General features: G+C 38.1%; 1 protein-coding gene and 1 long non-coding RNA gene across 17 annotated transcripts in view; one reads left to right on the top strand and one right to left on the bottom strand.

The window, feature by feature from the left end:
* FRYL (FRY like transcription coactivator) overlaps positions 1-24,763 on the top strand; it is a 251,574-nt gene that overhangs the window by 196,712 nt on the left and 30,099 nt on the right. For 10 of the 14 annotated variants that reach the window (XM_027600445.2, XM_027600452.2, XM_027600450.2 and 7 more), the window contains 12 exons: positions 1,570-1,774; positions 3,182-3,303; positions 4,327-4,517; positions 5,875-5,969; positions 7,036-7,643; positions 7,946-8,043; positions 12,124-12,294; positions 14,570-14,710; positions 18,166-18,363; positions 21,309-21,470; positions 21,590-21,664; positions 21,988-22,176. In XM_027600445.2, coding sequence (XP_027456246.1) covers positions 1,570-1,774; positions 3,182-3,303; positions 4,327-4,517; positions 5,875-5,969; positions 7,036-7,643; positions 7,946-8,043; positions 12,124-12,294; positions 14,570-14,710; positions 18,166-18,363; positions 21,309-21,470; positions 21,590-21,664; positions 21,988-22,176 — 2,255 coding nt within the window. The remainder of the gene's footprint in view (positions 1-1,569; positions 1,775-3,181; positions 3,304-4,326; positions 4,518-5,874; positions 5,970-7,035; positions 7,644-7,945; positions 8,044-12,123; positions 12,295-14,569; positions 14,711-18,165; positions 18,364-21,308; positions 21,471-21,589; positions 21,665-21,987; positions 22,177-24,763) is intronic. The other 4 variants (XM_027600454.2, XM_027600447.2, XM_027600453.2 and 1 more) reach the window with 1 other exon arrangement.
* On the bottom strand, positions 23-22,833 carry LOC113925831. 3 transcript variants are annotated; one of them, XR_003521068.1, is made up of 6 exons: positions 22,806-22,833; positions 10,740-10,840; positions 4,302-4,488; positions 1,769-1,987; positions 1,169-1,488; positions 23-327 (listed from the first exon to the last, which is right to left on the bottom strand). It is a non-coding gene; the product is annotated as an uncharacterized LOC113925831 (long non-coding RNA). The 3 variants fall into 3 exon arrangements; XR_003521067.1 differs by lacking the exon at positions 22,806-22,833 and adding an exon at positions 20,021-20,256; XR_003521066.2 differs by lacking the exons at positions 10,740-10,840; positions 22,806-22,833 and adding an exon at positions 8,691-8,919.

Raw genomic sequence — 24,763 nt, 5'->3', positions numbered from 1 at the left:
TTGCTCCAAATGCCCAATTTGATTGACAGTGGAATCGTGCTTCATTAAGTTGAAATCTGCAATGGAGAAAGTCAACTAAATAAAAGTTGAAATACTTTTTTTTTTAAATGTAGTTTTATTAGTTTAAGTACCATATACATTATTTATTAACTAGGAAAAGAATTAAGCTTGGAGTATTTGAGTCTGTATTGCCTTTAAAGGTCTTTGTCTTAAAAATGTTAAGTTCTCAACATGTAAGTTGAAGATCAGTGAAAAAGTGCTTAGCTGATTCAGCACAGTTATGGAAAAGATGTTGAACTTGTGTTAGATTCCTCGTGCTCTCGAGATCTGAAAAATGGACAAAGGAAGACATTTAAAGTTTTTTGTTCACTTGATTATATTTACTGTATGTATTTATTTTTAAAAGATTTATTTGAGAGAGAGAGAGCACACATGTGAGCGGGGGCAGAGGCAGAGGCAGAGGGAAAGGTGACTCCCTGCTGAGTGTGGAGCCCAATGCAGGTCTCGATCTCACGACCCTGAGATATCATGACTTAAGCCAAAACCAAGAGTCACTTAACTGACTGAGCCAGCCAGGTGCCCCTATACTTACTATATTTAAAATGTTACACATTTTTAAGTCTAGTAAGTTCCAAATCATACATTTTGAAGTAATGAGGTCCAAATTATTGACTCTAATATAAAAGTTATTTCACTGTTGGTGTGAATTTTTTTACTTTGCAAGTTATATTTTCTTCTTTCCTAATAGCCCTAACTTACTTATTTCATTTGTTTGTATCAAGTTACTAATAGATGATCTAGAAAATAATTGTTCTTAAAAAATGAAATAAAATTACATTTTTTACTAGTCATATAACGTCAGATACAGGGTGAAAGTTACTTAGTTAAAACCCGTTATTTACTTAAAAGCGTGTAGTTATTTACTTAAAACCGTGTGGTTAGTAAGAAAACAATTATTAGGAAATATTTCACCTTTTAAAATGTGATTAAAAGATTAATAGAATAAAGTTTATGCCTCTTTTATGTTAAAGCATCTTTATTTAAAATTCCATAGTTTGTTTTTATTGTTTTTATGACTCCTTTTGCCATTTTGTGAAGATTGGCATTAGTAACAACCTGTAAAAGAATTTAATAAGTGACATAAATATTACAAAGACTTGAAAATTACCTTTCTTCAAGTAAAATGAAGCGGAAAGTATAGAATCCTTTCCGTAAGAAAAATCAGTTCACATTGTGGAAACACTGGACTCAACACATGTTGAGGCAACGTGCCAAAATATTAGGAAAGTGCCACTTTCAACTTTCCTCAGCAGATGGCAGCAGAGACCTCACAGGAAATCCAAATAGTTAAGTTTTAATAGTAGGCTGTGGAAAACAATGTTGGCCCCCAAACTCGCTTGCTGGAATTTGGTGCTGACGAGGCTCCCACGGAAGGAGCACTGATTTGCATCAGCTGGCGCTAAGATTCCCGCATGTGTCCCGTATAACCTGTAAGGAAGGAGAGTTTAAGTGTAAAGAGTGTGTAAGATCCTTTCCTGTCTGGTATTCACGGCCATCTTTCTCTTTCAGCGGGCGTTAGTGATTTTATACCTGATTACCAGCCCTCCCCCATGACTGACTCAGGGCTTAGCTCAAGTTCTACCTCTTCTAGTATCAGCTTAGGAAATAACAGCGCTGCCATTTCCCATCTGCACACCACTATCCTCAATGAGGTCGACATCTCAGTAGAGCAGGATGGAAAAGTCAAAACCCTCATGGAATTCATTACCTCAAGGTAACGGTTCAGCTCTCACCATTCCGGCCTCATAGCTGCGTTAAGTCGTTCTTTCATTTGTCAGCTACGGTGAACCCTGTTTTGCGTTGCTGGCGTTCCATTGATTTGGAATACACAGGTGTGTATTGTGTGATAGTTAGATAATTTGATGCCTCCAAAGACTTTCTTCTTTTGTGCTCACACAGTTATCCCTGAGGAGGGCCTTAATCGTATCTGGATACCAAGTGGCCAAAGAGAATACAGTATTATCTGAATACATATTCCACTTTCGTTAGCTCCATTATCAGTCAGTCATCAAATTTTTATTTATGGCCTACTCTTTGCAAGGCACCATAAGTAAGGAAGAAACATAGATGGGGACAGGCGGGTTGGTGTTCCACAGCAAAAGCAGAATCATCAGGGGCGTGAGAAATAAAATGTATTTGGAAATGGTGAGTAATCCAGTCTGACTGTGATGCTGAGGGAAATGTTTCTAGACGAGAAAACTTTGTAGGCAAAGGAGAATTCAGACTGGAGGGCCATGAAGCCTAGGCCACAGGCTACAGATCTTTCATCTTTCCAGAAAACAGAAATTATTGAAATTCCTTGAGCTGGATGGGAAGGGTGGGAGACACGATTAAGTATGTTGAGAACGATCAGTCTCGTGGCAATGAACAGGACGAATTAAAGGTGTTGCAAACTGGTGGCTGTGTGAGCACATAAAAGATTTTCAGGGCACTTCAGGCCTGAGGTAATAAGGAATTTAACCCTTAACTAACCAAGCTGGCAGCCTTGAGAATGCAAAGATATTTTAAAGGCCTGTGATAATCCGGAAGAACATGTCAGACAGAGAAATAGGACTAACAAGTGCAAAGGCCCTGAGGCAGAAGTAAGAGGCTTTTCTTTGAGGAACATGAAGCAAACCAGTATGGCTAGTGTATTGGATGGGGATGTCTAATGTCAGGAGGTTGACGTGGGCAGGTCCAGATTATGTGAGGTCTAGTAGACCCTGGTGCGAAGAGGAAACCATTTTGTCTTAAACATTCCCTGTATTTTTAGCTAGTAAATTATTTTCTTTGCATTACAATCTAAATACAGTCTAGCCTCTCCAAATTATGTTGTGACCTATAACACAGAAGCAGAAATCAGTATTCTTCTCACTTGGCAGAATTTGTCATCTTTATATTCCATCTCTGAGAGAATTTAACTGTAATGATGGAAGGCTGAAATTACACGGAACCTGGATCTTCCTCTACTTGACATAGACCATTGCACATTCGAGTACATAAATAGCAGTAGACTGTGTGCGTGCTATTTGATTTATTCCGCTACTGTCCTTTCTAGTGGCAAAGGCACATTTTAGGTGACTGAGTAAAACTGTTAATGTCAGTTTAAAACCAAGGGATTATGTCTGTTCTCTGTTTTCAGAAAAAGAGGGCCCCTTTGGAACCATGAGGATGTTTCTGCCAAGAATCCTAGCATAAAGAGTGCTGAGCAGTTAACTACATTTTTGAAACATGTGGTTTCTGTTTTTAAGCAGTCAAACTCAGGTATCTTTTATTAAATATTTCAGATAATACTTACTTTCAATGAGATATTTTAATGTGATGTGAAAATTCCTGATTCAGCTTAGCAAAGAGTTGACAGTTGACACGTCTACATTAAAAAGTTTTAGACAGGTTTTTCTTTTTTTTTCCTTAAGATTTTATTTATTTGAGAGAGAGAAAGAGCATGAGCAGGGGGAGGGGCAGAGGAAGGAGTGCAGCTGGATCGAGGCTGGGTCCCAGGATTCTGGGATCATGACCTAAGCAGAAGGCAGACGCTTAACTGACTGAGCCACCCAGATGCTCCTAGACAGGTTTTCTTTTTTAACTCATTTGTGATAACAGATTTGGTTCAAGAAAAATTTAGTTACTTCTTAAAAAATACAAAAGTCACTTGTGACGTTCTGGGGTTCTTCTTTTCATATACGATGGCATAAAGTTACGGTGTGGTTATGTATTAGGAAACAAGAACATTAAAGGAACACAGTTGGAGATGACAAACTTAAATTCTGATTTATACTGTAACAGACTTCTGTGATCTAAAATTAACACATACTGAAAATTATAGTAAAAATGTATCTGTTTAAAGCACTGGTTCCCAACCAGGGGTGATTTTGTCCCTCAGGACATCTGGCAATGTCCGGAGACATTTTTGTCACTACTCGGGGGCAGGGGACAACTGGTTACTCTTGGTATCCAGTTGGGCAGAGGCCAAGCTACTGCTAAGCAAGTATGCTGCAGAGGACAGCCTTCACAACCAAGACTTGTCTGGCCAAAATGGCAACAGCGCTGAGGTTCAGAAACCCTGTTCTCAAAGAATACTTCCCTGGAGCTTAGACTGAAGAGTCCTCTAAAATGCACATGGAGTTTAATGAAAAGAAAAAGCATTGACCTCTAAAATCTGAGTGCCTGCCTGGTTTCCCAGGCAGTGTGCTGGACACTGGGTTTAAAATGGTTAACCTCTGATGATAACCCTGCATTCCAAGCAACAGAGAAGCACTCACTTGTATCCATCCTTTGTCTTCACAGAAGGAATACATTTGGAACATCATCTTAGTGAAGTTGCTCTGCAAACAGCACTTTCTTGTTCTTCTCGACACTATGCTGGGAGATCCTTCCAGATTTTCAGGGCCCTAAAGCAGCCTCTTTCTGCAACTACACTTTCTGATGTTCTGTCCAGACTTGTAGAAACTGTAGGGGACCCAGGGGAAGATGCACAGGTATTGCATTAAATTCTTTCAGTAGCCATTGAGCAGTTACTCATTGTCAAGAACTCATTTGTCAAGTACAGGGCACAGCAGGTCTAATGGTTACACAGAATTCCTGTCAGATGCTAACAAGCAGGTAAAGAATTATGAAACAGTTTTGTAAATAATATTTGATAACATACTAACTGAATCAGATATTTAGTGCCTATTTGAGAAAGCTTTACATTTATACACACACGCATGCATGCACACACACTTGGATGTTCTTTTGGGATGACCACAAGGTAAAAGAGATAGGAAGTTAAATTTAAATGGAGAGTGCTAAATTTTTAAGATAAATTAAGTGAAATAATGCAATTGAGAACTTATGTGTATACAGACTAGTGATTTTATTAACACTGTTCTAGACACTGAATATAGTAGGGAACAAGAGAAAGTTCCTGGCATTCCTGGAGCTCACATTCTATTGGAGAAATAAGCCTCTAATCCACCAATAATATGTAACATCATTTTATTTAGTGTTTAATAGTGTGAAAATAATAAGGTAGAGTAACAGGTTAAAGAGTTGCAGGGGAGAGGGAGTCGCTTTTATATATGATCATCAGACAAGGTGAGATTTAAACACATATGTGAATGAATTGAGGCCTGTGATAATCCAGAAGAATATGTCAGACAGATAAATAGGACTAACAAGTGCAAAGGCCCTGAGGCAGAAGCAGTTGACCTTTCTTTGAGGAACATGAAGCAAACCAGTATGGCTAGTGTATTGGATGGGGGTGTCTAACATCAGGACGTTGACATAGGCAGGTCCAGATTATGTGAGGTCTGGTAGACCCTAGTGCAAGGTGGGGTTTTACTTTGAGTTGATGGCAAACAATACTTCATTGAGAGGAAAGTAATAGATATAATTTGCTATTTTGAAAACTCCAGAGGCTAGGTAGAGTCCTTAGGAGGGCAGTAAGAGTCAGCTAAGGGGCTTATTGTAAAAGTCCACGCTGAAATGGAGGTAGTTTAGATTAAGGGAAGCTGTGGAGGTATAGAGAGGGCATCAGATTTCAGATATATTTTAAAAGTAATATTTTCAAGACTTGCTGATAGGTTTAATTTAGATGTGAGAGAAAGAAACAAAAATGACTTCGATTTTTGGCCTGAGCAATTTTGGGTGAATTGTGCCATTATAACCATTAGTTTGATGAGTTTTCATCAATCAACAAGATCATGTTGCTCAAGAGTTTAATCATTTTGTAATATTAATGTTGAGTTTGTTCTAATTTTAAATCTCATCGGGAAGTCCGTTGCGATTTCTTTTTTTTCCAGAGCATAATTAATGAAAATCTGCCTTTTTTTTTTTTTTTTTTTTTTAACCTAGGGATTTGTGATTGAGCTTCTTCTCACATTGGAATCTGCAATTGATACTTTGGCTGAAACCATGAAGCATTATGATCTTCTTTCTGCCCTTTCTCAGTAAGAATTTAAGCCAGACAAACTGTAGATTTGTAGATAGAACTCCAGTAGCTAAATATGCATGACTATGACATTATATTATTCTCGTGTTGGTAGTGAAAATAATACCAAACAACTCAGATGGATTACCACTGGGGACAGGAGGGCAGGGAGACCGTGGGGAAGTCGTACAGAGCTGTTAGTGGTGTGGTGTTCTTCTGAGGTCCTGGTCAGGGGTCTGTCTGCTGCACGACGGGGCGCCAGCACCACTGACCAGCTCCATTCCTGCCACACCCGCCATCCCATTGCCCCGCAGCCGGCCAGCCCCCTCCCCACTCACATCTGCTGCAAATTGTTCCTCTCCCACTTTCTCTTCCTTGCAAATCCCGAATTGGCTTGTCCTTCAAGACCCATCTCAGATATCACCACCTAGCTAAGCATTTCTAACTCCCTGAGGGTGGTGTGAATTACTCCATTTTGGGGGTTCTCACGGGGCTTTTCTTTAGAGTTTAATAACAGTAATTAACAAACTATGAATTTTTGCATCTCTGTCTCTCCCAACAGACTTCAGTATTGCTAGTGCTTTGCATACTGCTGGCACCTGTAGGCAGCATTCTGTCATTATTTTTAAATCAGTGATAATCAGATGTGAGGGAGAAGGAGAAATCAAAAATAAATTTTTGAGCTTGATTTTTTGGGGGGGAAAGAGTGTGCATTGACAAAAATAAGGACATGGGGACCATCAAGTCTGGGGAGAAGACAGATGAGTTCTGCTTTGGACATAACGTTTACTAAATCCTAGAGCGGAAAGTTGTCAGTGATAACTGCGGCAGAATTTTCACTTCAAATCACACATCCTCCAGCTCACAGGAAACGGTTGGCCACAGTAGGAAAGACACCGTTGTATATTTTGCTTTAATATGGAGGAAAGAACTGAAATTGAAGTAAGCAAAGTCAGATATACTCAAACGTAATTTTTCCTGGTAACAGTGTTTTTTCAGTGTTTTCGAGAGTAAAATTAATGTAGCAAAAGAAGTGATTGTACATGCATTTATCTTTTTTTCTTTCTTTTTTTTTTTTTGTAAAGAACCTCATACCATGATCCTATAATGGGAAACAAGTATGCAGCTAACAGGAAAAGCACTGGACAACTCAATCTAAGCACAAGTCCCATTAATAGTAGCAGTTACTTGGGATATAACAGTAATGCAAGAAGTAACTCTCTGAGATTAAGTTTAATTGGTGACCGAAGAGGTGACCGGCGGCGGAGTAACACACTGGATATAATGGATGGACGGATAAACCATAGCAATAGTTTAGCAAGGACTAGAAGCCTTTCCTCTCTGAGGGAGAAGGGAATGTATGATGTGCAGTCCACTACTGAGCCTGCCAACTTGATGGCCACCATTTTTTGGATAGCAGCATCTTTATTAGAATCAGATTATGAATATGAATACCTCCTGGCTCTTAGGCTTCTCAACAAACTGCTTATCCATTTGCCTCTGGATAAATCGGAGAGTCGAGAGAAGATTGAAAATGTACAAAGCAAATTGAAATGGAATAACTTTCCAGGCCTTCAGCAGCTCTTCCTTAAGGGTTTTACCTCAGTCTCTACGCAAGAAATGACCGTGCACCTCCTCAGTAAACTCATTGCTGTCTCCAAACACACGCTGGTGGATCCTTCCCAGTTGTCAGGTGATGTTAATAGAATTGCACCAACTCTCTGCTTTTTAATGTAGTGAAATGTAAACTAATTTGTTTTGAAGTCTACTAATTTCTGCTCTTCCACAAAGTCACGGGTTGACTTGTTTGTTTGTTTGTTTGAATATATGAGATAGCTTAATTTCCTTGGTAAAAGCAAAAAAAAAGAATGTAGAAGATCAGGTGCTCCAAGAAATAAAAAGAAAATGGTTTCTGTGAACCATTAAAAAAATACCTTTAGTTTTTAAATAATGTGCAATAAAATTGGTTATTGTTTGCTTTTTTTTTTTTGATAGGCTTTCCTCTTAACATCCTTTGCTTATTGCCTCACTTAATCCAGCATTTTGACAGCCCAACTCAGTTTTGCAAAGAAACAGCTAGTCGAATAGCAAAGGTAAGCAAATGTTATGCTGACAGATAATGCTAAAGGGAAATTTTTCTGGAGTTTATCTTAAAGGGGGGGATCTCAGATCTTTTACTGGGACTTCCTTTGTGAATTTCACATCTAAATTTTTATTCTTTTCATGCATATAAAGGAGTTTTACAGTAATGATGTAAGCTACCACTGTTCAAATCACAGTGAATAAAATTACTTGTTTAGCGTAATGCTCCTCTGAGTCTGAGTCTTTTTCTGCTCTGTTTCCCTACTTTATCTTCTACCTCTCTGTCAGTCTCCAATTCATTCGTTTCCTACCAAATATTGCTGAGCACTGGGTTGGGTGCCAGAAATGCAGTGATAATCAAAGGAGACAGAATACTTGCCCCTGTGGGCCTTACAGTAGGGGTGCAAGCAAGTAAGTAGACAGTCGCCATCGAGGCTGATAAGTGTGCAACGAAAGGGCAGGACTCCAGGGGCACAGAGAGCAAAAGTCTGCCCAGACACTGAAGGCTGAATAGGAGTGACCAAAATAAGATCCCTGGACAAGAACCTAGGAGATGGGTGAGGTTAGGTTTCCAGGCAGGAGAAATTGCATGTGCAAAGGCCCCGAGCCTTAAGGAGAGGGCATAGTACATTCTGTGACTCCAAAAGTTCTCTCTCACCCTTTACTTTTGCCTTTTTCCTTTTAACATTCTCTTCCTCTCTCTTTGCTGGCTTCTTTCTTTTCTCTCCCTTATTTTCTTTCCTTCTGAAGGTTTCTGAAACAGGAATGTACCAATTTTTAAATCATCTGTTAACATTTGTTTGAAAGTGTTAGAGCTCTTAATCATAATTTTAAAAGAGTATGATTTTTTAATAATTTCCTCTCAAGAACAATAAAGAACCCAAATACCTCGCCTTGTGCTTAAACTTAACTCTTAATTTTCTTTCTTCTTTTTTTTTTTCTGTCACTCATTGAGTCTTGGAAAAAAGGCTTTACAGACTGAAAATATGAACAGTTATGAGAAGGAGTTGTATAAATTCACAAGTCATGTACATACAGTAGGAAATTAGCTGAACTAGGGGAGATGAGTGAATAGCAGCAGAAAGAAGACAACCTAGCTAAAACAGGAGGAGAAAATGAGAGAAATTTGCAACAAAAGGGAATAAGCAAGTGAAATTCTCTGGAAGAGTTTTTTTATATGAGCAACCTTTTAAAAGCTGCGGGTCATTTAACAAGTAGCACAACAGTAGATGGAAAGGGCAAGCACGCAGAAAGCCAAAGAGAACACCCGCTTCCCCAGGGCCCGGATCCCAGCGCCTGCAAGTGCAGATTCATCCCTGAGCTACCCCAGCCCCATGAATCCCCTTAAGAGCCACACACATAGAAACCCTTTTGTTATCTTGAGAGATACTATTTAATAAATGACAAGGTAATATTTAGTAAAGTGTGCTGTTGAATCCCTGATTACACTGCTAAATAAATTAGATATGGAGAGATTTTTAACATAATCGTTTGAAAAGCATGTATTTAAAAAGAAGAGTTACAGTTAGTGGAAACATATCTTAATTTTGAAAATGATTGCCTTAAAAAAACCCAGCAACATGTATTTGCATTAATGAGGTCTAAAAGTGATATAAAATAATTTATTAAAATATTGTTCACTTTACTATTCTAATGACCTATCATTAGGAGAATGTTGTAAACAAGTTTTTTTTTTTCATGAGAGGTAAGAAAGAACATATAAAGGGGAAAAAACTATATGGGCTTACTCTGGGATTTCAAAACATAAAAAGCCCCAAGTCCTTTAATGAGGGAAGTAGGAGCATTTAGAATGGCAGGGGACACCGTTGGAGAACCTCCTGTGGAATGATGGCCCAAGACGGGAGCCCAGCCTAGCCCGACCCAAAGGATGTGGAAGCCCCTCAGAGGGTCAAGCCTGTGCTGTCTGGACCAAGGCAAAGCACAGGAAACTCCCAGATACCTTTTTGTTTTTAAGAAACCAAATACGGCTTTCTATGAGTCATAAATTGTTTTTAAGTCTATTTTCTTCCTGTTGAGCAAGACAAAAAGGTTCCCTCTGCTTTCAGCAACCTGCAGGATATGAATTAAATTGATTCCTTAATTATCCTCTCACTTAAAACTGTTGAAAGTAATTTTCTGCCATTATGTGCTTCCTCATTATGCAAATATCCCTAGTTCTGTTTGTGCCCTTGGAGAGCACAGAACTTCAAAGTGAGGCAACACTTAAGATGTATTGTCCTTTTAAGCTATTCATTATAGCAAAAATAGTATGCTAAAAATGTTTGCATACTCTTTTGGGGTCATACTTTAACCTGGTCGTTCAAAAATTCCAAAATTAAATCTAAGCCATTGTCTTTACTATAAAATTATACAGCATCTATTCCTAGGAATTTTCTTCCTCTTAAACAAGTGTTTTTTTTTTAATCATGCTTTAAAAAATATTTTTTGAGGATGTAAGAGTTATATAAGAATGATTTATTTTTCAGGAAAAAATAAAATTTTAAAGAACTTACTTTAAAATATTAAAATGATTCCTAAAAAATAACAAGTTGTGAAATTATAAAAATAGTATGCTTAATTATTATACTTTGAAATACAGATAAGAAACATCAACAAAATTTTTTTTCTTCCTACCCCGTCTGTTTTATGGGTAAAAGGGTAATGCATGAAACTAGCTGCTTTTAATAATTTTATAAAAATAACTTACAAGATACTGCTAATAGTCCATGGAGTCTTGCATGCCTTCCTATTTCAGGCCTATCCAGTGATAATGTCCACATGATGAATCAAAGTAACAGTTACATTCATCTGAAAGTTGAAAAGTACATATATTTTAAAAGGTTAATATTCTGCAGTTGACCTTGAACAACAAAGGGGTTAGGGGCACCAACCTCCTGCACTGTTGAAGATCGCATATAACTTTTTCCTCTCCCAGAATGTAATTACTAATATCCTACTGTTGACTGTAAGCTCTACCGATAATGTAAACAGGTCAATTAATACATATTTTGTATACTACATGTGTCATATACTGTATTCTTACAGTAAAGTAAGCTAGAGCAAAGAAAATGTTACTACGAAAATCATAAGAGAAAATATGCGTACAGTACTATCCTGTATTTATCGAAAAGAATCTGCATATAAGTGGACCCGCACAGTTGAACACCCCACCCCCCCACGTTGTTCGGGAGTCAATGGTACTTTCTTTACTAAGTGCTTTAGGCAGTTTGTGAAAATACAGACAAAACATCAATAAGATGGTAGAATAAGTGAAGAAAAGGAAAACCAGACAAAATTTCAGTGCTAGCTCTATGATAGGCAGGGATAAAAGACTAGTGTGGCCCCTTTCCAGTTCTGTACTGTTCAGGTGTCCCCCAGAGCAGGCTAAAGAATACCTTCACCAACAACTCAGGGAACAGACAAGGTACACGTGGTCAGTAAGATCCTCCCAAACATTTATTGATTCAGGTTGCATAATACTGGATCAAACAAACTCTAGGAAGTCAGTACATTTTGAAGTGACCTTAACTTACTGGCCAAGGACCTTAGGAGCTTGTGGCAATTTGGGGTCCATCGTGCAGGCTGTCACGCACGATGTCATGCAGGATGTTCTGGAGACGTAGAACGCAGAGTTTTATCAGAGCTCCAGTGAAGTTCTTTGAATGTGTCACGCATGTGAGCATCTCTGCAGTTGACTGCCCTACTCAGAGAACCAAGGGAGCTGGAGACGAAAGCATTTCTGCTCTGGCTCAACATCTCTGAACCTCACGGAGCCTGCCTGTTTAGTGACTGCGCACCACAGGGATTTTACAAAACGGAATTCTTTACAAAACAGCTACAAATGATAACGTAGCATTTACAAAACCATGTATGGGTTTTACCAGAGGCAGCTGGTAAGACAAAAGTCCTACTATTTAACACCCATAGGAGTTCTCAACCTATTAATCTTCCATGTTACCCATTAAGTTATTCTCTTACAAATGCCTTGTGCTTTTTTCTCTCAACTTTTCTACTGTACTTAAAGAAAATGCATTAAAGCTTGAACATCTACCTCTAAATTATTGAGTGAAATTATTTTCTTTGTTTTTTAGGTGTGTGCTGAAGAAAAATGCCCAGCACTTGTCAATCTGGCTCACATGATGAGCTTGTACAGTACACACACGTATTCCAGAGACTGTTCTAACTGGATCAATGTCGTATGTAGATATCTACATGACTCCTTCTCAGATACTACATTTAATCTTGTGACTTATCTTGCAGAGGTAAATTTACCAAAAGAAAAACAAAAGTACTTTTTAACTGTTCTATGGCAAAATTTTCAAGTGGACTTAGAAGCAGTACTGATACTAATCTTCAAGTTGTCTTTGAAAGTGAATATAGATAACGTCCTTTTTTAAAGGAAAATATGGGTAATTCAAGTATAAAGAAAGTATAAAGTATACTTTCAAGTATAAAGGCTTTTTTTTTTTCATTTGTGGTGTTTTCTCATTCACTGTCCTTAAGTGACATAAAACTCAAAATGTAAATTTCACCTTTATTTCAAATAAAAAATGGGTTTTCAGTGGTCTTGATCCTAGAGAATGGTTATACTTTTTGCTTCTAAAAAAATTAGTTCCTGACTTTGAAATCCATTCTAGAATAATACAGCATACAAAGGCATTTCTGCTGGGTAAGTTCTTATTGATGATACATTTGCTTCCTGATCTAAAACATGATTTGGGCGGCTAAAGATGGAATTAAAAAAACACTAGCCCTACAACAGCATAGAAAGTTAATATTTATTTGTTGAGGAACTAACTTCATGCCTAAAAAAGTAAATTATTGAGTGATATCCACAAAGAATCTCAAAAAGTCCTAGTCACTAAAACTGTTTGCCAGCTTATTATAAAGTGATATCTTCCTTTTTAAAACTTGACCTCTAAAAATTAAACCTAAAACACTGTATAAGCTTAAAAGAAATTATTCATAACTCAATATATTAACATTTCAAATATTGCCCATAACACTGTTTAACCTAGCTATGTCACGGATGTTGACTTTTATGAAATACTTTAGGACTGGGCGCCTGGGTGGCTCAGTCGTTAAGCGTCTGCCTTCGGCTCAGGTCATGATCCCAGAATCCTGGGATCGAGTCCCACATCAGGCTCCCTGCTCTCCCTCTCCCACTCCCCCTGCTTATGTTCCCTCTCTCGCTGTGTCTCTCTCTGTCAAATAAATAAATAAAATCTTAAAAAAAAAAAAAAAGCTTTAGGACTGGTGTGCATTTTTAAGGTGTTGCTTTTGACGGGTTTGCTCCCATCAACCTTAGATTTAGGAGAGACGATGATTGGGGGGCACCTGGCTGGCTCAGTCAGTGGAGCATGCACATCCTGATTTCAGGGTTGTGAGTTCGAGCCTCGCGTTGGGTGTAGAGAGTACTTAAAAAAAAAAAAAATCTTAAAAAACAAAACAGAGCCAACAGTGGGGATGATCTGTGTAGCAGCTTCTTAACCTGAATAAATGCAAGTCTCTAGGTTTATCTTATACCTAAACCTTTAGGACAAGAGCCAATATAAAACCAAGTCTAACTTCTTAAGCCTGTCCCTTAATTGGCTTTGAAGTCAAGCTCCTTAGACCAGCTTCACATTGGTGCCGCCATCAAGCTCACCGCTAAAGTAGCGCTGGTTCTCCCATCCTGGGGTCATGGGGTCTGTACCACATATGGTGACTGTTTTTCAGTCTGTGGAGAGAACGCTTTGCCCCAAATGTTACCCTCAGTAGTGTAAGTTATCCTTGTTTTATTATTATTATTAATTCTGAAATTATTACTAACAACGGTACTGAGACTAGTTACATATATTTAGAACTACATATATTTAACTTCAATTGCCCTGCAAAAAATATGAAGTTTAGATAATATGATTACTTTTTTTTTTTTTTAAGATTTTGTTTATTTATTTGACAGAGAGAGCACGAGCAGGGAGATGGGGGAAGGGAGAGGGAGAAGCAGGCTCTCCGCTGAGCATGGAGCCCGATGCAGGGCTCAATCCCAGGACCCTGGGATCATGACCTAAGCTGAAGGGAGACACTTAACCAGCTGAGCTACCCAGGTGCTGCATGATTGCTTTATTATTTTAAAAAAGTCATGGCTCAGAGGTTAATAAGCTTGTCTAAAATGGTGTAGCTAATAGGTGTGCTTGGTATGAATGATTTGGGGATAGTTATTCTTTGGTGATGGTGGTGTAGTGGTTTTTTTCTTAACTGATGGTTAAATGGGATGGTCAACTTAAATTAGTTACAGAAATGAAAGAAAAAACTAAGATTAAAATGAGAAGTTATAAAAAAATAATAAAAAAATGAGAAGTTATTACTGATCTTTTCTGAACCAAAGACAAGTAACAGTAATAGACATTATCTTTTACCTTTATTATTTATTAGTCTCTGGATTTCTAATCATCGAACCATAAAATCATGGATTAAATCTATTATGTTTTTCAACATCATAAATACTGAATTTTCCTTAACCTAATGAACGTATACTTTTTAACATTATTTTAGCTGTTAGAGAAAGGATTGTCCAGCATGCAGCAATCATTACTACAGATCATCTATAGTCTTTTGAGTCACATTGACCTTTCTGCTGCCCCAGTCAAGCAGTTTAATCTGGAGATCATAAAGATTATTGGCAAATATGTACAGGTGAGTGACCACAAAATTTATGTATAGAATTTATTCATTGCAGAACAATTTTTAATCATAAAAAAACACTCTGAAATTCCTAGAGTAGAGAAGTAGTCCATAAGTCATGTTTCCAGGAATATTTACAACACGGAAAAAATGTTCTTAATGTAAGTGACAAAAAAGCAAAATCTGAATGGTAGGATTGGCATGATTCCTAATTTTGATTAACCATGACATCTGTGGATATACATTTCAGTAATGACTAGAAAGAACGTACACAGATAGCAGCTATCCTCACTCTGGACCATACACTTGCAACTCTCTTGTGCCTTGCTGCCACTACCCAGATTCTACATAATGAACAAATAGTACTTTTAGAAACAGAAGAGCTCTTTGTAGAGTCTGTATTTTAGACTTGCTTTCTGTGTCTGATACAAGGAGCCCAGATATTTAGAAAGAAAATCAAACTTGGTTTAATGTAAATGATGACAAGTCAGTCTGGTCTATACTGAATTTCATCTTTGAATTATCTGTTAAGAAAGGCCTTGCTGAGCAGATCAGTATTGTGGATACAACTTATGAAGGAGAACAAACTGTTTAAGAGCCTTAACAGATTAATATTTTGTTTCTACTGCAGTTACAATTGCATTCCCTAAAGCAAAACTTACAAATGGAAATAACTTGCTTTTTTTTTTTTTAGTTTCTAGAGCTGAATGTTTTGTAGCCTTTTTTTTAAAGATTTTATTTAGTTATTTGAGAGAATGAGAGAGAGAGAGAGCACAAGAGGGGGGAGGGTCAGAGGGAGAAGCAGACTCCCCGCTGAGCAGGGAGCCCTGTGTGGGTCTCGATCCCGGGACTCCAGGATCATGACCTGAGCTGAAGGCAGTCGCCCAACCAACTGAGCCACCCAGGCGCCAATAACTTGGCTAGTAATGAGTTTTTGTCTTAGCTCATATCTGAAAGTAATAAAACAGTGTTGGGTTCCATTATTCTGTTAGGTAATGAAATTCTTTATAAAATTCCCTTGACAGGGGCACCTGGGTGGCTCAGTCGGTGAAGCGATTGCCTTCGGCTCCGGTCATGATCCTGGAGTCCTGGGATCAAGTCCCACACAGGGCTCCCTGCTCGGCGGGGAGTCTGCTTCTCCCTCTGACTCTCCCCCCTCCCGTGCTCTCTCTCTCTCTCTCTCTCATTCTCTCTCTCAAGTAGATAAAATCTTTAAAAATAAATAAATAAAAATAAAATTCCCCTGATGGTCAGTGAATGCAAATAATCAAAAAACGTAAGATTCTTTGGTGACCCTGTTTATCCTCTCTGTCTTCTCTCTCAATGAGTAATACTTCACCAAACAATTATATTTTTTTTTCTAAAGCACATTTCTCTTTTCTTAAGGCGTAAAGAAGTTAACTCATCAAATATTTGCTGCATCTCCCACAGAGACACATACCACAATGAACTACTAATTTATAAAATGCAGATGCATTTCTTTATGTTCAGAACCACAAGCTCACATATCCACTGGGCAAGCAGGTGGTCATAAGAGGGGATAGATTTCTAAGTGAATGGCACATTCCCCATTTAAAGGGAACAGCACAACTTAGCTTCCCCTAATGGCTGCCATGTTGGAGGACAGATCCAGTGTGGCGAGAACTTGTAACTTTTGAAGAGAAGCTGGAAATGTGGGTTTTTCTTTAAAATCTCCTAATTTCAAAATGTTGACCCAAATTTCTTAAATTTTGTATGGACCGAAGTCATATTTAGCTGATGGGTCATCACAGTTAGTGACTTCTGCTTTATTCAAACATCAAACATTTCACAGAATTGAACTCCTCCTGATAATCTTTTATATTTCAAGCACAACTACCAATATAATTTACAGAAACATCTCTGAAGAAGTTTTAACTTTTTACAATGTCCAGAGCTTCTAATTATTTCTGTCAGAAAAAAAATGTCATGGGGCGCCTGGGTGGCTCAGTTGGTTAAGCGACTGCCTTCAGCTCAGGTCATGATCCTGGAGTCCCGGGATCGAGTCCCACATCGGGCTCCCTGCTCAGCGGGGAGTCTGCTTCTCCCTCTGACCCTCTTCCCTCTCATGCTTTCTATCTCTCATTCTCTCTCTCTGAAATAAATAAATAAAATCTTTAAAAAAAAATGTCATAACTTTGTTAAATATAAACTACTTTTTTTATAATGAAGTATGTGCTTAAAATGTCATAATATCTATGTGGACATTTTTATAATTATTGAATATTTTGTGCTTTAGGTGTCCTCATATCAAGATGTTATTAAAGAAATTGGATAACTCAGTTCTGCCAAAGATTTTTCACTTGCTGTTTGTTATTGTTGTTTTAGTGGCATTTTCCCCCTCAGAATGGTCAACTGTGACACAGTATGTAGAACACAAGATTGAGGTGTGATTTTGTTACCATAAGTCAGGAAAAAAAAAAAACAGTTTTTTAATGTGTATGCTTTTCAATAGATGGGAAAAAAATACTGTAAATTCTTCATTAGAAAATGATTCTTCTTTGGGCACCTGGGTGGCTAAGTTGGTTAAGCATCCGACTCTGAGAGCAAGCCCTGTGTAGGGCTCCATGCTGGGTGTGGAGCCTGCTTGAGATTCTCTCTCTCTCTTCTTCTGCCTGCCCACCCCCCTCCCCCACCACTTGCACATACACACTCTCTGAAAAAAAAAAAGAAAAGAAATTGATTCCTCTTCTTCTCTACAAATATCTGTCTTGGTCATGTAAATCATTTTTAAATTATCTTGTTAAAAATACACAAAACTAAAAGCAGAAAAATAACTCAAAGACCTCAATAACTCAAATAACCTGGCCTCTTTGTAGTCCCAAGGGCCAATCAGATGGCGATATAGCCACATATGTAGGGGGAAAAAACTCACCCTATACAACTCAGTAATGCCTGAGAACATCACTTTAGTTGTAATGATTAATCAAAATTAGGAATCATACCAATCCTACCATTCAGATTTGGGCTTGGGTCGTCAAGAAAAATCTAAATTTTTTTTAGTTTTTTAAAATATTTTTACGTCTGAAAAAATATGCATTAAAAATTATCTCCAAGATTTAAAATATCTGAAGTTTGGAGTCTTAAAGCCATAACTTCATTCATCTAGAAAGTTCACATATATACAACCCTTTTGTTTACCACGACTGTGAGATTACTATTTAGACTTTCTAAATTAATATTTACAAAGCACTTAGTAAGAGAAATGCAAGGTATTCTGAGTTGGTAGCATGATTATGTATATGATGTCTCATAAATCTGACAGTAGAAAAATAATTTTCTTACCTGTTGTAACTCAGACCCTCTGTTAAGGGCCTTAAAGTAAAAATGAATGATTTACAAAAGTTTTTATAGAAACAATATTTTCATTGTTTACAGTGTACACTAAATTTTTGTTCTTAAATATATATTTGTAACTTTTATATGTCTATTATTTTTTTTTAAACCAGAGTCCTTATTGGAAGGAAGCCCTTAACATATTAAAACTGGTGGTGTCTCGCTCTGCAAGTCTTGTTGTACCCAATGATATACCCAAGACCTATGGAGGAGATATAGGTTCTCCTGAAATATCTTTCACCAAGATTTTTAATAATGTCTCTAAGGAGTTGCCTGGGAAGACCTTAGATTTTCATTTTGATATATCTGAGGTAAGGTGCTCTATTAGAAATTTTCATTTGTTCATTTATTCATTCTCTCATTCAACAAGTGTTGATTAAGCTCATACTCCGTAGGAAATGTGATAGGTGCTGTGAAAATGGGGTGGGGGTGGGGAAAGGCCCTGTCCGTAGGGAAAGCCTACAGACTCTTGGGGAAATGGGTAAATAAACATTGTGATAAGTGCTTTGGTTGGAAGTCATTAGAAGTACCTTAGGAAAATACAACATGTACATCTAACCTGATCTGAGTATTGAAAGATAGAGTAACCCTAGACGGGCATATATGGGAGTTTGGGGAGAGAAGATTAATGCAAGAAAGAGCAGCATGTATGAATGAAGCTTTGTAAGTGTGAGAAAGCATGGTGTTCTGGAAATTTCCAATTTATAATATACCTTGAGCACAGACGATAGCGAATGGAGGTGTGAAGGAGGATGGGAGATGAAACTGAAAGCACAGGAAGAGGCAAGATCATGAGGATCTTGCATGCATCGGAACAAGATGGTCTTGTCTTGAAGCAGTAGAAGCTCTTAAAGAATTTTTAACTGGAGTGGAAATAGTAGGATTTGCATTTTGGGAAGTTTCCTCTGGCAACAGGATGGAAAAGTAGACCAGGGTAGAAGAGAGGGAAGTCAATAAGGAATCTGTTAGAATAATTACAAGACAGTGTTGGAATGTCTCTAGGCATTTGCAGAGGAAATGGAAGAGGGTCGGGATGGTTTTCAAAAAGACTAAGGAAGTCCTAAACAGGATTTCATGGGAAGGAGAGGAGGTACTAGCTGAGGAAGAGGCATCAAGGACAGTTGCTTTGCCAACTAGATGAATGTTGATGCCTTTCAGAGAGAATGAAAAGGCAAAGAGAGCAGATCTTAGCTGGAAGGGGAGGGTGCTGAGGTCAATCTTGGCATACCAACTCTGACGCTAAGACTCATACCAGTGGAGCTGCCTAGTAGGCAGTTAGATTTTAAGATCTGACGTTTTAGAGGAAAACTTGGGTGGAAGTAACAATGTAAGGTCTTCAGTGTTTTAGAAATGGACAGTTAAAATCGTGAAAGGAAAAATAAAACTAAAAGAAACTAAGACCTGAGGAGCCCAATACTTTAGAGACTCAGGGCCCCAGTGCAGAAGGAAGCTGGGCCCTTTATTACATCACATATTTAACACAAATCTCACATAAAAAATTTTGACCCTTGTTGGGAACCCCCAATATTTTTTCCAGCACCTGAACCCACTTCTTATTGGCCGTGGAGCCATTAAAATCATCTTTTAGAAGCCAAAGAAGGAATTTCTCAAGAATGAAGTTACTGAACAAGTATTGTAAGGAAGTTGAGAACAATGAAAATGGAAGATCTGATCACTTTTGTATCGATCAGAATCACATAGATTAAAAAAAATTTTTTTTGCTGTTTAGCCTTGGTATTAGAATTTTTCCCAAGCTTTACAGGTTATGTTTTTTTAGATAGAAAGGAACTATGTTTATTGCTAATTTTTTAGTTAGTATCAGAATTCTGTCACGGATTACATAGCATAGGATATGAGGGAGAAACCAGGCTTTCCTGTTCCTAATTATCTTGTCTAAAGCAGTGGTAAGAATTCTCAAAACACTTGATATGCTTAATTTCAATTTGTTTCGTCAAAATTCCTAAGTACCTGCTATGTGTAGGCAGTGGAGATAGAGTGGAGGAGCAGAGATGAATCACACAAGGTCCAGGGGCTCATGTGTAGGGAAGACAGCCACATAAACAAGTCACCAACACCTGGCAAATGTCCACATATAATTACCCAGATATGTGGTATCAGGGAAGGCCTCCTTGGAAGTCTGGAGTCCCTATTAAAAGATGATCACGGGTTTGGTTGGTTGGTGAATATTCCATGCAAAGGGGGCAGCATGTGCCAAAACGTAAATCCATAAGAACATGGTTTGTTTGGAAGACAATAACAAGTTCAGTTTTGCTGGAGTGTCAGGTTCAGGTGGGTGTGGTAGAAGATGATGTCAGGGAGACAAGCAGGAACCACATCATAAAGGTACTTGTATGACATGCAGGTAAGCTTGACTGTTAGTTTCAAAGGCAAATGCAAGACAGATCACAAAGCCAGAATAAATATAAATGAGTTTTGGATAATCATAGAATTTTTACTGATAAAAATTTGGAAACGTGTTATACATTCAAATTGTAGTAAGAAGCTACACAGATACCTTCCTCTTTGGAGTTGTTACTTAGCTTGAATGTTTGCAAAAGCACCTTACTGAAGCACATACAGCAAGACGCATGGGAAGAACACCAAAATGTTAATAGATGTCAAATCTGAGTGATAAGATTACAGGTAGTTTTTTTAAAGATCATCTTAATATTTTCTGAGCTTTCAAAGAGGATATATTTTATAATCATGGAGGGGGAAGATGAGGAGGTGGTGGTTCTTAAAGAAAGCAGATCTCTGTTTAAAATAGGAATAAGCTGGGCAACCCTCTTGGGTCCCCTTCCTCTTTGGGAGCTTTATACTGTTGCTCAATAAACGTTGCTGCCCACCAAAATAAATAAATAGATAGATAGGAATAAGCTCTCTGATAGGGTTCTCAGAGAGTCATTTTCAATAAAGTGAAGTTTTCTGATTAAAAAAAAAAGAAGACATCATGGGCGGCGCCTGGCTAGCTTAGTTGGAGAAGCATGCGACTCTTGATCTCAGAGCTGTGATTTTGAGCCCCACATTGGGTGTAGAGATGACTTAAATAAATAAATAAAGTTTAAAAAATAAATTTAAAAAAGACCTCATTACCTTTGATTTTTGTAACATCTACTTCATGCTAAGTAATCTTTCACCTTTTGTTGTTTCTGGTTGTAAAAAAAAAAAAAAAAAAAAAAAGTCCTCGTAGATACACTCCCAGTCCTTTAATGCTGAAATATCTGAGTCAAACACTGTCATTTTTGTTCCTATGCAGACACCAATTATTGGAAATAAATATGGTGACCAGCCTAGCGCAGCTGGGAGGAACGGGAAACCGAAAGTTATTGCCGTTACTAGGAGTACTTCCTCCACTTCTTCTGGTTCTAATTCTAACGCCTTGGTTCCCGTTAGTTGGAAAAGGCCACAGTTATCACAGGTACATAAAAAACCATCAAAAACGAACATTTATAGAAAATCAATTTTGTTGTATGTATGACAACTTGAGAATTTGCCTTATCGGTAATCCTAACCTTTGAATTCTTTTTTTTTTCTTAGCGAAGAACAAGAGAAAAGCTAATGAATGTGCTTTCTCTCTGTGGTCCAGAATCTGGCCTTCCAAAGAATCCATCAGTGAGTAATCACGACAGCATGTGTAAAGGTTTTAAAAATCCTCTTGTTCCATGAAGAGATGCAAATTACTCCGGCTCCTTGCTTGCCTTTTCTAACTTCCCTTATTTTATGGCATTAATTAAGAATGAAAAAGATATTACTTGTCTCTGTGGCACTTGGCAGTCATGGTGATGAAGTATTCAGCCGGTTAGACGGTAGCATGAAAACCAGATTAAAGCTCTGAGTTCATCAACCAAGGAGGCCTGTGGGGGCTTCTCTCGGGCACCAGTGCCTCAGACGCAGAGTGATGAAGCTGACGGGTGGCTTTGCTTTCTTTCTTTTTGGCCGGGGGTCAGGTTGTGTTTTCTTCTAATGAGGATTTGGAAGTCGGGGACCAACAGACCAGCCTGATTTCTACAACAGAAGACATGATCCAGGAGGAAGAAGTCGTCGTGGAAGATAACAGCAGTGAACAACAGTTTGGCGTTTTTAAGGATTTTGACTTTTTAGATGTTGAATTGGAAGATGCAGAGGTAAGGATGTGGGCTCTCCGTTATCATATTTATAGTTTGCAGTTGGCAAGTGTATAAGAATTAAGGATGTGACCATAGGACCATTACTTGTTAAGGCCAATGTAAGGTGAAGAAGGTAAAAGTTTGGTTAACTGGGTGATGGGGATTAAGAAGGGCACTTGTGATGAGCACTGGGTGTTGTATGGAAGTGATGAACCACTAAGTTCTATCCCTGAAACTAATATTACACTATATGTTAACTAATTGGGATTTAAATAAAAACTTGAAACCATATACACATACACAGACGTACATAAAATTTTTTTTTAAAAAAAGGAGGTAAAAACCTAAATTGGGAACAAACGTGACTAGTATGATTAGTCAGTAGCAGAAGTAGTCTGAAACAAAAGAGGAAAGAAAGAGGAAATCTAATTTTTAAAATTTTTTCCCCAGAAAATAAAAAGTGAAAAATGGGTTTCTTCCAAAGTAGGTCTTTAATTTAGGATGTGCTTAGACTTAAATGTTTTGCATGAGCTAAACAAGTTAATATGCAGCAAAATGGTAAAAAAATATATATATTAAGATTTATTAAACACCATTTTAAAGTATAAGTACAAACGCTTACACTAAATTAAGTTAAATGAGCTTACATGATTATGAAGGCTCCGGCTCTCTAGAACTCTCTCCTGTGGCAAGTGACCAATATGCTACCTGTGACATCCTCGCCATTTTCTTCTTTGTGACATAGCCAACTCCCTCAAATGATTCATCTCATTTAGCACCAGAGGGCTTTCTCCTCTAAACTGATTCAGTCTAGATTAAGTTGATAGTTGTGTGTCAGTTCAGATGATTTTGAGATGGAAAATCTAACTCAAAAGGTGGACTTACTAGCTTACAGAACTGAGATAGGCCAGAGGTAGAGCTTACTTAGATATGGCTCAGTGAGGTCTCTGATTATTTCTCTGCAAGTCTCTGCCAGATGGTTATGTCCACATGCAGCAGTGTTCAAAGCAAGTGAGGGTCACTTCAGAGATGCTCTTGTGCTGAAGAAGTGGAAGTGAAGAAGTTGCTCTCCTAAACGTTTTTAGCACACTTCCCATCATATTATTGGGCCAAGCTGGGACATTTGCCAATTTCTGAAACAATCATCGTAGCAAAGAGAACAGGATTGTCCCAATTGTGTTAGGCTATTTAGGGACCTGTTCCTGTAGCTCAGTCCCCTAAACTTGCAACTCCTAAACCTGAAATGTTTATGTCACATGGGTTTAAAAAATGTGCATTCTAAAATTTTTATAAATATCTGTATTTGAGAAGACCAAAATGCCTTGTCTAGTACCCATACCATGTCAATTGAGATATCTTTCTCCAAAGAATTTTAAGTCACTCATATATAATTGTATGCCTTCATTAACCCTCATGAAGGGATGTTTCCTTTGGCTCTAATAGGTGAGGGGGAATGAAACGTAATGGCCTGTGCCATGTCACACTGTTAGCTGCTGAGAGACCAGTGTAGGGAGGTCCTCCTCTATGCTTCAGCCTCCCCTGCACATGGGAGGATATGCACATGGTGGCTCAGGGTCGAACCAAATGCCTTTGAACTAGCTTGGGAGTTATACCGGCTTCCATGGAATGGCTCACCGTTGACATGTGCCCAAAGAACAAGTATTGTTCCCCAAAACAAGTATTATTCAGCACCTCGTAGGGCAGTGGCTTTTAAAGTTTGTTTTTTTCTTTAACTGTAATGCATTGTTAATACATTTTATGTCATGTCCAAGAATCTAAATACACATACATTTAAAATTAAAGTTTCAGGTGACTGGGTGGCTCAGTCGGTGAAGCCTCCAACTCTTGGTTTTAGCACAGGTCATGACCTCATGGGTCCTGCGATGGAGCCCCACGTGGGGCTCCATGTTCAGCAGGGAGTCTGCTTGCAGATTATCTTCCTCTGCCCTTCCTCCTGCTCAGGCGTGCTCTCTCTCTCTTTCTCTGTCTTTCTGTCTCTGAAATAAATAAATCTTTAAAAAATTTTATATTTGTTTCAAGAATATGCAACTTTGGGCACCTGACTGGCTCAGTCAGTGGAGTATGTGACTCTTGACCTTGGGGACATGAGTTTGGGCCCCACATTGGGCATAGAGATTACTTAAAAAAAAAAAAAAATGCAGCCTTACTCTACCTATTATGCATACTGATATTTCCTATTCTCTTTCATTTTTTTTCCAAAATGGCAGGCCATCTACCCTCTAAAATTGATTTCGCATCCCCAATTTGAAAAATATGTTGTAGGAAATAGGACTGGCTTGAATAATCAGGCAAGAAAGTGCAATGGATTCAAGAGGCCTGCTGCCCTACCTCAAGGGCATGAGCAGCTTCTAAATTCTTTTGTAGTTATTGGCTTTTTTCATTTGAGAGTTTAAAATTTCTAAAGGCAGACAGGCTCTTGACATGTTTGTAATGGTAAGGTTATTTATTTTGTTTCCTTTTTTTTTTTTAAGAACTCTATAAATGCTTCCAAGTTTATCCCATACCCTAAAACGTCAATAGTAATAAATATGGCTTTTTTGTTGTTGTTGGAGAGGCGGTGGCGGGCGAGAGGGGGGAAGGAGAG

The sequence above is a fragment of the Zalophus californianus genome, chromosome 2 (assembly GCF_009762305.2).
Source record: "Zalophus californianus isolate mZalCal1 chromosome 2, mZalCal1.pri.v2, whole genome shotgun sequence".
Lineage (NCBI taxonomy): Eukaryota > Metazoa > Chordata > Mammalia > Carnivora > Otariidae > Zalophus > Zalophus californianus.
This window is presented reverse-complemented; position numbering and strand designations above follow the sequence as displayed.